Source organism: Mauremys reevesii, linkage group 16, assembly GCF_016161935.1.
Source record: "Mauremys reevesii isolate NIE-2019 linkage group 16, ASM1616193v1, whole genome shotgun sequence".
NCBI classification, from domain to species: domain Eukaryota; kingdom Metazoa; phylum Chordata; order Testudines; family Geoemydidae; genus Mauremys; species Mauremys reevesii.
In genome coordinates, this window is record NC_052638.1 from 7,986,866 (window position 1) to 7,998,915 (window position 12,050).

A 12,050-nucleotide genomic window follows, 5' to 3' on the forward strand; every position below is an offset into this window, starting at 1 on the left:
AATTTTTAACAAATGTTTTATTTGTGGTCACAGCCTTTAAAAACAGAACATCCCTTAATCCTAACCCACTACATGAGCTTATTTCAAGTCAGTGCAGGGTAATGACAAGAATGTGAAGTTGCATCCTGTACCAAAGTGGCTCTATGTAGGATGATTCATTTTCATACGCAAAAGAGTTGATAGGGGTGTGAGGTGGAAAACCAAGGAAAATAAACCTGATGAACAACAGGGAACGTCTCAGGAAGACTCCCTTGTCCTGAAGCTGCAGGGAGGGGAGGTTAGCTACAGCCCTGAAAATCATTCACACTGTAGCACCACGTAGGTAAATAAATACTAACACACTGTCAAAGGTCAGCTTCTCTCAGGGAGGGGAAAGATGGTGGCACATAGCACCCCAAGATTAAGATAATTCAGTAGTTATTGCTAAGTCTTAGTTACCTACAATGGTCTATAACTATCTTCTTTTTAATGAGTATAAGATATTCACTAGCATTAACCCTTATGTTCCTGGTGCTTATTGAACGGAAGAAGGGAGAGCAAGGCAGAGACTCCATATATAATCCACTTCCTACCTTACAGGCTGGACTGTTCTCAAGCTGCTTGAATGAAGTTTTACCTTTTCATGGAAGGAGTGAGGGCAGGGAAAGGACAGAAAGTTTATCACTAGCAGCTTCTCAAGACACTTGGCAATCAATGATGTTTGCTTAATTCTGCAAGGGACTTTCATAGGATTCTCTTTGCTAACAGTTCCTACGAATTCCTTTGTGTACATCACATGGAATGACAAACCAGCTCCATGTTTTAATACACTAAGCCCCAAAGAGAGCAGGAGATAGGTGTCATCTGAAGAGACTTGAGCAAAAACTATTCCTGGGGAGTTAGCGTAAATATGGCAAAGAGTGGTCTGATCTGAGCTCAGAGGCATTAGCTGGGGTTCCAGATACACTCAGATAAGATCAGCCTGGCATCCGATTCCCATTGTACATACCCCTTCTGCCAATAGCACATATTATGACGGCCAGCGCCTCTCAGTGTTCAGCCGATAAATCTGAAAACCTAACATTAACAAGTCTGTAATTCATACATGACAGGAAACCAGACATCACTGCAGATTATCAATTACCCAAAAGTTAACTAAGTCTATTGAGATCACACTTTTAGTTCACATCAGCTCCACATGCCCCCCAACATCCCAACCCACCCCCACTTCTTCTCCCCTCCCCATAAAGAAGCATTTCCCGGAGAGGGAAATTTGAGGAGATGGGAGGGGAGAGGGGCTGACGTAAGCTCTGAAGCCAGTGAGCTATGGAACTGCTATGCGCCAATGGTGTCTTTGTAACATCCCCCTATTAGGCATCATGAAGATTGTTCTCAGCCAGGAGTATCTTCTCTCCAGGTTTAAAGGCTGGCATCCCCATGTAGGGGCAGCTGGCACAGCGGAATGCATCCCCCAGGTAACACTGCCAAGACACAGAGGCAACAAAAAAGTCATCTCGTTACCAAGGTCAGACAAAAACAAAGGGTGGGGTTTCCTGGTTTCAGTTTGCTTCCCAATGGGAAGTATTTTGCCCTACACAGAGTTACAATCTGCCCACCAGAGAATAAACCAGCACCAAAAGAATCTGCTTGCAGCCTCTAGCAATCAGCACAAACCTGGCTGAGTCAGGACTGAGGTCTGAAGTTGCCTGGGATTGAATGAACAAAGAATGCGTTTTCCCTGACCACACAAGGTGGCAGTCTCTTCAGATCAGGGCTAAAGCCCATCTGCTGTAACATCCAACTCTTGGGGCTCTCAGTTTCTCCAAACCATTCAGAAAATCCTGTTTCACTTTAAAGGCAGGTGGCTTCAGGGAAAGGAGTTCTCTTAGTAAATACTGAGCAGCTCAATGGACTCAAATTCAGCTCAGGTAGGTCATGAATGAGAATCATAACTATATGGAATTGGGAGACTTCAGTCTAGCTCTTCCTAGAGAGGTATCCATATAACAGGGAGTGAATGTGCAGAGCAAGAATTTGCTGCAAACACAACTGACGTTACTACAGACCCATCGAAGCCAAATATTACAAGATCTGATAGCCCTGCAGAGACAGAACGATTGCTTCACCACAAGTACTGGTTAGTAAAGTCAGCCCATAGGGAGCACTGGTTTTTTAAACTAGTTCTCAGGGCTTGGCTACACTTGCAGATGTGCAGCGCTGGGAGTTACAGCTGTCTTCACCAGCGCTGCAATAGTTATACCCGAGGCAGAGCAGGAGTACAGCCAGCGCTACAGCGCTGCATCTCCCTGGCTGTATGTGCCTTGCAAGTGTGGACGGTGTGTAAGCTGCAGCGCTGTAAACCCACCACCAGTGCTGCAACTCTCCACTCTAGCCAAGCCCTCAGATAAGAATATACTCTTTCCCTGCCTGTCTATACCACAGGATAGATGGGAAGGATATTTACATTTCCACAAGCAGATTTGGGCTTCAAGCTCTCTTTCTTCTCTTGCTCCAGGTCCTCCGCGAGGCCACACGTGCTGCAGAAGAAACAGGACTCATATTAAACCTGTCTGCAATGGGGTTAGCCACTGACTCTACCCACTCCACCCTCTAACATTTCTTCCTTGGTCCTCCACCCACACGAGATTACAGCCCCAACATATCATTCCACAGACCAGGCTTTAGCGCACGCGCAGTCCCTCTCTCTCTCACCCCCACACACACCCCTACCTTTATTATCCCGTCAGAGCCCAGAGCCGTGGTTCTCAACCTATTCACCATTGTGGGCCGCATATGCAGCTCTGTGTGTGTTCTATTTATTGTGCGGACGTGGCCCACATACTACCGGCATGGCCCTGAGAATGTCGCATGGGCCGCAGCTGTGTGCTGATTAGGACGCAAGCGGCCCGTGGGTTGCTGTTTGAGAACCACTGGCCCATAGGACCATGTCAAATGTCCCAGTTGCTTGAACTTCCCTCTCTCCACCTTGCACATGGGGAAATGCTATCAAATACCAAGCTCTTATTTTAAAATCTGCATGCAATACTTCTCTGGAAGAAAACTGAGGACGAGTCGTGTTATAAAAAGAGACTGCATGAATCCTGTGGTTGCCCCCAAGTGAGTCTGTGTGTTGGGGGAGGACTATTCATCTCACAGGGGAATATTTACGCCTGGGATATAAGTAAACTGATTTTAAAACACTAGTTACACCAGCATACACCCTTAATGTAGATTCACTTAAAAGAAGTTTAAATCTTCCTTAAAACAAAAAACAAACAAAAAAAATCAGTTTAGCTTTTTTCTTTTTTTTAATTTCTAGTTATACTATTGCAATTTTAATACACAGAAGCCCTTGACAAAATTTAAGAGCTGTATACCCTAGAATCAAGTTTTTGAAAAATTCTACAAAAAGAAATTCACTTGGCTAACAGATTTCTGAATGTGTTTCTTAACTAAATATTGAAACATGGACCTACATACACTAAGGGTTAAAAAAATAGTAAAGATACCAGCCAAATGAGTAATTCTTTGGAGAAACAGCACCATGCCTTGCTGTTTTTAAAAGGGCAATGGTTAAATCTGATTTGAAGTCAGCACATTCACCAACACATCAAGTCTAGTACTCACCAGTTCTTGCAGGCTTTCTTTTTACCCGATTCCTTACAGGATGGAGCTTTGAGGGAAGATGGATCTGGCTTCTTCAGATCCTCAGAATCTAGCAACTCATCTGAGTCCAGGAGATCCTGAAAGAGACAGCATGGAGGAAGAAACAACAAAAGAAGGAAATTGGTTCACTAGGGAATAGATACACTGCCGATTTAGATTCAAAGAAATGACAACACCTGGTATAGCTTGGACCCAATGTCAAAATTATGGTCCATGCAATAAACCCCTCGTCATGTAATATTAGAGGAATTTTTCCATATGGCTCTCACTCCACCCTCTTATCTGTAAAGCCTTACTGAGTACTGTGGGTTAAATTTCATGAAACTTCTAATTTTTGTGTGGAAAACTAAAACAGAACTTACCATTCCCTCATCATCCATATCATTGGCAGAGAGAGTCCATAGCTTTGCAGCAGCAGGGTCCACAGCAGGCTTGCCTGGGGCCAAAACGAGACATAGACGATGATCACACATAGCATGAATCAGACCAACTCCCAGCAAAGAAAAGGTTCCAATATCACTCTTGAAAAACTCCCTCCCTGTGCCGTGGTGCCTTTTATCATACTGCACCCTACCTGTGGAACACGCTCACTGCTCTCAGAAGCCAAGCACCCACACTCTCACTCAAACCCATCTTTAAACCTGATTTGTGCAAGGAATCCTCTGTCCACTTCTCGTCATCCTTCATCAAAGATCAGTTATGAAAAACGAAGTGACAATATCCTCCCTGATACACCCATTTGAGACACCAAAATGAGATGTCATTTATAGATGCGGCATCTCTTCATAATATGACCACCTCTTATTTCTTGTTTGAAATGCAGTGAAATAGTTAGCTGACATTAGAGCAGGCACTGATGCTGGGAGCTGAGTAGCTGTAGCTCCAGTAATCTAATCGCCATTCATATCCTTCAAAAGATCTCGCATAAACCTTTTTGCACAAAGGAAGGAAGGAAGGGATTGGGTAGTACTGGTGTTTCTAATAAGGTTAACAACAAAACAAAAACCCCACAGAAAATCCTTTATGCAGCTCTCTGTACGCATTACAAAGCGACAGGAAAGGACACAGGTTTCCCTCCTCCTTTGCTTTGCAGTTAACCTTTGAAACAGAAATGGAAGCTTCCAACGGATACAAAATGGCTGTTAACCAAGATTATGTAGAACCATGTTTTCAAACATCCTTCTTTATTAAGCATTCAAAATTATTATGCTCTCCACTGTACAACGTAAGGAGCTCATACACTCCCAGCACATATACCAGCCTTCTCTTCTCTTCTCTCTTACCTGATGAAGCAGATTTCTTAGCAAAGGAAAGTTTGAGCTGACTTGAGGATCCCACTTCAAAGTTGGGTTTCTTGCCTTCCATTTGAACAGACAAAAGGTCATTGCCTTGGTACCCCAGATGCTCTTGGACTGACTGGGTCTCCTCAGGGGTCAAAGGCTCCTTCAGCAGCTGGAAAGCAAGACACTGTGTGTTAATCCTTGTACAGAACTGCCATATTCCAATGCCCTGTGTGGTAACATCATACCATACAGCGAAGGTGCCTGTACACGAATGCAAGGAGCCTGAGAAACAAGCAGGAAGAATTGGAAGTCCTGGCACAGTCAAAGAACTATAATGTGATTGGAATAACAGAGACTTGGTGGGGTAACTCACTTGACTGGAGCACTGTCATGGATGGGTATAAACTGTTCAGGAAGGACAGGCAGGGGAGGAAAGGTGGAGGAGTTGCACTGTATATAAGAGATGGGTATGATTGCTCAGAGCTCCAGTTTGAAACTGGAGAAAAGCCTGTTGAGTGTCTTTGGGTTAAGTTTAGAGGCGAGCGCAACAAGGGTGATGTTGTGGTGGGGGCATGTGCTATAGACCACCGGACCAGGAGGATGAGGTAGACGAGGCTCTTTTCAGACAATTAACTGAAGTTTCCAGATCACAGGCCCTGGTTCTAATGGAGGACTTCTATCACCTCACATCTGCTGGGAAAGCAATACAGCAGTGCACAGACAGTCCAGGAAGTTTCTGGAGAGTGTTTGGGACAACTTCCTGGTGCAACTACTGGAGGAACCAACCAGGGGCTGCTCTTCTCTTGACCTGCTGCTTACAAACAGGGAAGAATTGGTAGGGGAAGTGAAGTGGGTGGCAACCTGGGCAGCAGTGACCATGAGATAGTTGAGTTCAGGATCCTCACAAAAGGAAGAAAGGAGAGTAGCAAAATATGGACCCTGGACTTCAGAAAAGCAGACTGACTCCCTTAGGGAACTGATGGGCACAATCCCCTGGGAAGCTAATATGAGGGGGAAAGGAGTTGAGGAAAGCTCACTGTATTTTAAAGAAGCCTTATTGAGGGCACAGGAACAAACCATCCAGATGTGCAGAAAGAATAGCAAATATGGCAGGTGACCAGCTTGGCTTAACAGTGAAATCTTCGGTGAGCTTAAACACAAAAAGGAAGCTTACAAGAAGTGGAAACGTGGACAGATGACTAGGGAGGAGTATAAAAATATTGCTTGAGCATGCAGGGGTGTAATCAGGAAGGCCAAAACACAACTGGAGTTGCAGCTAGCAAGGGATGTGAAGGGTAACAAGAAGGGTTTCTACAGGTATATTAGCAACAAGAAAAAATGGTCAGGGAAAGCGTTGGACCCTTAATGAATGGGGGAGACAACCTAGTGACAGATGATGTGGAAAAAGCTGATGTACTCAATGCTTTTTTTGCCTTGATCTTCACAGACAAGGTCAGCTCCCAGACTACTTCATTGGGCAGCACAGTATGGGGAGGAGGTGAGCAGCCGTCAGTGGTGAAAGAACAGGTTAAGGACTATTTAGAAAAGCTGGACATGCACAAGTCCATGGGTCCAGATCTAATGCAACCAAGGGTGCTGAGGGAATTGGCTGATCGGATTGCAGAGCCATTGGCAATCAGGGGAGTCAACTATAGTGCCCATCTTTAAAAAAGGGAAGATGGAGAACCTGGGGAACTACAGACCAGTCAGCCTCACCTCAGTCCCCAGAAAAATGATGGAGCAGGCCCTCAAGGAAACCATTTTGCAGCACTTGGAGGAGAGGAAAATGATCAGCAACAGTCAACATGGATTCACCAAGAGCAAGTCATGCCTGACCAACCTGATTGCCTTCTATGATGAGATAACTGGCTCTGCGGATATGGGGAAAGCAGCAGACACGATATACCTTGACTTTAGAAAAGCTTTTGATACGGTCTCCCACAGTATTCTTGCCAGCAAGTTAAAGAAGTATGGATTGGATGAATGGACTATAAGGTGGATAGAAAGCTGGCTAGATTGTCGGGCTCAACGGGTAGTGATCAACTGCTTGATGTTTAGTTGGCAGCCAGTATCAAGCGGAGTGCCCCAGGGGTCGGCCCTGGAGCTAGTTTTGTTCTACATCTTTATTAATGATCTGGACGAGGAGATGGATTGCACCCACACCAAGTTCGCAGATGACACTAAGATGCGTGGAGAGGTAGATATGCTGGAGGGTAGGGAAAGGGTCCAGAGTGACCGAGACAAATTGGAGGATTGGACCAAAAGAAATATAATGAGGTTCAACAAGGACAAGGGCAGAGTCCTGCACTTAGGATGGAAGAATCCCATGCACTGCTACAGGCTGGGGACCTACTGGCTAAGCACCAGTTCTGCAGAAAAGGACCTGGGGATTACAGTGGATGAGAAGCTGGATAGGAGTGAGCAGTGTGCCCTTGTTGCCAAGAAGGCTAATGGCATATTGGGCTGCATTAGTAGGAGCACTGCCAGCAGATCGAGGGAAGTGATTATTCCCCTCTATTCCAGACTGGTGAGGCCACACCTGGAGTACTGCGTCCAGTTTTGGGCCCCCCACTACAGAAGGGATGAGGACAAACTGGAGAGAGTCCTGTGGATGGCAATGAAAATGATCAGGGGGCTGGGACACATGACTTACGAGGAGAGGCTGAGGGAACTGGACTTGTTTAGTCTGCAGAAGAGAAGAGTGAGGGGGGATTTGATAGCAGCCTTCAACTACCTGAAGGGGAGTTCCAAAGAGAATGGAGCTCGGCTGATCTCAGTGGTGGCAGATGACAGAACAAGAAGCAGATGACAGAACAAGTTGTAGTGGGGAAGGTCTAGGCTGGATATTAGGAAACACTATTTCACTAGGAGGGTGGTGAAGCACTGGAATGGGTTACCTAGGGAGGTGGTGAAATCTCCATCCTTAGAGGTTTTTAAGGCCCAGCTTGGAGGGATAGCTCAGTGGTTTGAGCATTGGCCTGCTAAACACAGGGTTGAGAGTTCAATTCTTGAGGGGGGACCATTTGGGGATTGGCCCTCTTTTGAGCACGGGGTTGGACTAGATGACCTCCTGAGGTCCCTTCCAACCCTAAATCTTCTATGCTGGGTTTCCCCTCTGTCCCATGATGTTGCATTATACTTCAGACGGGCTCATTCTCCCAGCTTGCACGAAGTAGATCACGGTTCTGGCTGTTGCACAGCTGGCGATATTACACAGCTTACTGCCACTAGTCCTTTGAAGAGACCTGGATTTATTTTTTTTTAATTGCAAAGAAAACTCTTATTCATGCAGTACTAAGAGCACAGTTTTCGTTGCTGGTTATGCTGCCGCATATTTCAAGGCACATTAAGATGGCTAGGTAGTGAATAACCAGCACCTCTTTTGGAAGCCTCTTCCCTACATTATACAGTCCTGAAAGGGGAGCTCTCGGGAGGTGGTTAGTGCATATACACATACCTCCTTCACTTCCACCAGCCCGGAAAGCGTCAGAGCCGTGAGGAGCCTGGCTGCTGTCTTGATTTGGCTGTTGTCACCTGGGAAACATGACAGGGAACGCAAAACAAAGTTAATTATTAAGAACTAGATGTGTTGCTCGTAACGTGAAAGGACTGACAGTGCTTTAGAAGACAGCATTCCAGCTAATCCCTTTGTTTACATGCTTCTTTCCTAATCATTCCAGGCACATCTGGGAACTCAGCCATTCATCCATTCAAACAGGCTCGTCAACTCTGAGACTATTAATTAGTTCAAAATTATGCTCTTGACAAATACATTAAGATCACAAAGGCTTCTCCAGCATCCAAGAAAAAAAAAAAGAAATCTCCACCTACTAAAGAAAAAAAATGGGAGCTCCCACTTCGACAGGCTCATGGAAGTCCCCAAAAATATAAAGTCCTAAAAAGTCTAAAGTTCAGAAATATACATTAAAGAGCTCACTCCAGAAGGCATCAGGTCTTACACCGACTGATTTAGTTAACAGCTTTGGTGCCTCTGTTTTCCGTTGGGTAGTTGGCATTACCTACTAGTAATACTCCATTCACATCTTTTGTAAATTGTGATAGGATAAGATGCACCGTCTTTCCTAAACTTCACTATCTTTTTTAGATTATGCAAGTACCTACAGGCCCCAATAAAGATCAAAGCCCTGTTGTGCTACAGAGTAAAAGATGGTCCCAGCCACTAGCAGCTCATGACCTAATTTTACTTTCACAGAGGCCTCAAAAACCTGACTTAGGTCACTACAAACTCTAGCATCAGCTCAGTGCATCCACTAACGATAGCAGTATGCTTACAAGAATAAGTCTCTTTCTGCTCTTACATTTTTGATACAAGATGGTCATCAGCAGAGATTCTAACATGACAGTGATAAGCTCAGACACAAGATCACATCTTGCTGCTTACATTAATGAATCACAGGAGCAGAACTACTCTTTATGTTGACTGACATTCAAAGCTCTTGGCCCTTCAGCTTTGGCCTAATCCTCCATGAAAGTATGTTTGGTTGTCTCAGATCCAGGGGCAAGAACATAACAGACTTGCTCTTACCTATTTGCGAAGACACTGGTTCTTTCAGAAGGACACAACCCCCGGGCTTGAGTATCCGAGCTATTTCTGCCAGCACCTCCGCACTGTGCAGTATCATACTGCCTGGTACCATGCCTGACAGAACCACATCAAAGCTGGACTCTGCATGAGCCGCTGAAAAGAAAGAAAGATGGAGAGGAAAAAAAAAATACCCTTGTCTAGCTTACCAGCTATTCCCTCTCTGATCTCCTTTGTACACATGTATGTGACAATCACACCATATGGCACCAATTAATAAGGCTACGATTTTGTCATGGAGGTCACGGAATCCATGACTTCCAAAGACCTCCATGACTTCAGGCCTGGTGCCTGGGAGTTGCAGGGTCCCGCTGCCTCCCGCAGCAGTAGGGAGTTGTGAGGACAGGGGGACCCCTGCGGCTCCCAGCCGCTGCAGGGGGTGGGGAGTGCAGGGGGACCCCCGCAGTTCCCCAGCCACCATGGCAGGGGGGCCCTACAGGTCTCTGCTGCTGGGGAGGGGGCAGAGGGATCCTGGAGCTCCAAACCCCCATGGGTGGTGGGGACCCTGGAGCTCCCAGCCAGCCCACATTTGCCCAGTCCCTTTGCATTTTATCATGGATATTTTTAGTAAAAAAGTCAGGGACAGGTCATGGGCTTCAGTGATTTTTTTTTTTTTTTAAACAAACATGACTAGGGTGAATAGTTTTCTTGTATACTACTAGCAGTATAAGTCACAAAAGGATTTCTACCTTTATATTTAAAGATGCCCTAGGTTACAAATCAAGGAAAATGGATGTGAGCTAGCATTAACATACCCACAGACATGACACTGCCCTTAAATCAAAATGTGTGGTAAAAATTCTATCCCCATTCTTACAATGGGACAGTTGGTCAATATTTTCCACAGATACGCGTCTCTCAGGTCCCACCAATGCCTGAATCTTAGCCACCAGATTCTTCAGTCCTTCAACAGGTGAGGAGCTATCCCAGATCACTACCACACGCTGGCCAACTGAGATTCCATACTCCGCCATGTCTGCTGTATCACTGGACCTGAAAGTGCCAGATTGAGAAAGGAAGAAATCAGTGCTAAAACCACCATGCAGAACGTGGATTTTCACTTAATCCACAGGCTTGCCCTCTTTTAAGAGCTAGGATAATTCTTTGGGCACTGAAAACAGAGTTCCCATATCTGCATGTTAACAAATCATGAAGAAATACCATCACTCTGTCTACGAGCATAATTCAGTTTCTCTCAAATTGTGATGCTTGCTTCCTCCAGGAGGATCTGCCGGTGGCAGTGCAAACCAAGTTTAAGGGACATGGGAGAAAAAAAAATTTATACAATCTCAAGCTAGAAACGAAAAGGCAATATGAAGTGCTCAGCAGCCACTTCTGCTTGTGACAGTGACCCAGCAAAGATGAAGTTAATCAACTCCCCCTGCACATGAGGAGAACATACATCTTAATTTCAGCATCCCCAATCATCCAAATAGAGGCCCTTTGCTCTCCTCCTGACATCTCTTTTTTTAAAGAAGTGCTTCCATTTGGGGAAACTAGAGTATGGGGAGAGCAAACAAAAGCATCTGGGGTTAGCACAGAGGAGATCCACAAGCCAAAATAAAGAAATAACCTGATCACATCTACCTAAACATTCCCTATCCCAATGAGTCCTGCGAGGTATGGAAAAGTTTCTTTACCCATTTTAAAAGTTCTAGCCTTCCCATTGGCTCTTTTGGTCAGGTGTCCACTTTTTTCCCCCCTTTACCTGGGGTACTTTTTAACCTTTTACAGGTAAAGTAAGTAGAGAACAGGTTTCAGAGTAGCAGCCGTGTTAGTAGAGAACAGTTACCAAGAGGGATTTTCTAGCTAACTGGCTGGCTTGGTGTCCATCAAAGGGAGCTACCCACCCATCTTTATTTATGACAGGTGTGCCTTCATGCTAATGGCTGTGCATGAGCAATGCCTGGAGGGGCTACTTTTCACTAGTAAAGCAGCGTGAGAGGTATCCTGAGCTAGAGAGTTAAGGGGGCACAGATTCCACAGTACAGCTTGTACCCTGGGAGATGTCACAACCAAACATTTGACTATGTCAAAACCAGTAAAAGTAAAAAAAAAAAAAAAAAAAAAAGATGGCAGGTCATTTGGCTTTAGAAGAAAAAGGGAAGGTTCTTTTCAGTTACAATAAGGTTTCTGTTGCACTACACAAGGCATATCAGATAAGCGGCTACAGGACTAGGATTCAGGGTGGATAGCACTCTACCCTACTTCTTCGGTCTTATCTCAGTCTCACACACATTTTAATCAACTGGTCTCTGAATTCAAGATTGCTCCCTCCCAAAAACGGGCAAGAAAAGAATCCCGAATTGGAAAAAGCAGCAAAACTACAAGCCTCTAACAACTGAGGAATTCTTCAGCAGACAGTGAAAGCTGGACACACAAGGTGCACTGCTCACCTCAGTTGAGTTACACATATTGAAAAATGCAACACATTTTCCCTCTTTACAGAGAGGAGTTCAAAGCAGTTTCCCTAGATTTCTACATAAAACTTCTGGAGGAGAATCATTTCTCCATCTTCC

General features: G+C 45.1%; 1 protein-coding gene across 2 annotated transcripts in view; it reads right to left on the reverse strand.

The window, feature by feature from the left end:
- The window catches only part of CIAPIN1 (cytokine induced apoptosis inhibitor 1), a 17,686-nt gene continuing 5,636 nt past the window's right edge, over positions 1 to 12,050 (reverse strand). For both annotated transcript variants that reach the window (XM_039503052.1, XM_039503051.1), the window contains exons 2-9: positions 10,349 to 10,524; positions 9,475 to 9,627; positions 8,386 to 8,462; positions 4,929 to 5,097; positions 4,008 to 4,081; positions 3,607 to 3,722; positions 2,444 to 2,516; positions 1 to 1,460 (exon numbers count right to left, since the gene is read on the reverse strand). In XM_039503052.1, the coding sequence (XP_039358986.1) occupies positions 1,350 to 1,460; positions 2,444 to 2,516; positions 3,607 to 3,722; positions 4,008 to 4,081; positions 4,929 to 5,097; positions 8,386 to 8,462; positions 9,475 to 9,627; positions 10,349 to 10,505 (930 nt within the window). In that variant the 5' untranslated portion in view covers positions 10,506 to 10,524 and the 3' untranslated portion in view covers positions 1 to 1,349. The remainder of the gene's footprint in view (positions 1,461 to 2,443; positions 2,517 to 3,606; positions 3,723 to 4,007; positions 4,082 to 4,928; positions 5,098 to 8,385; positions 8,463 to 9,474; positions 9,628 to 10,348; positions 10,525 to 12,050) is intronic.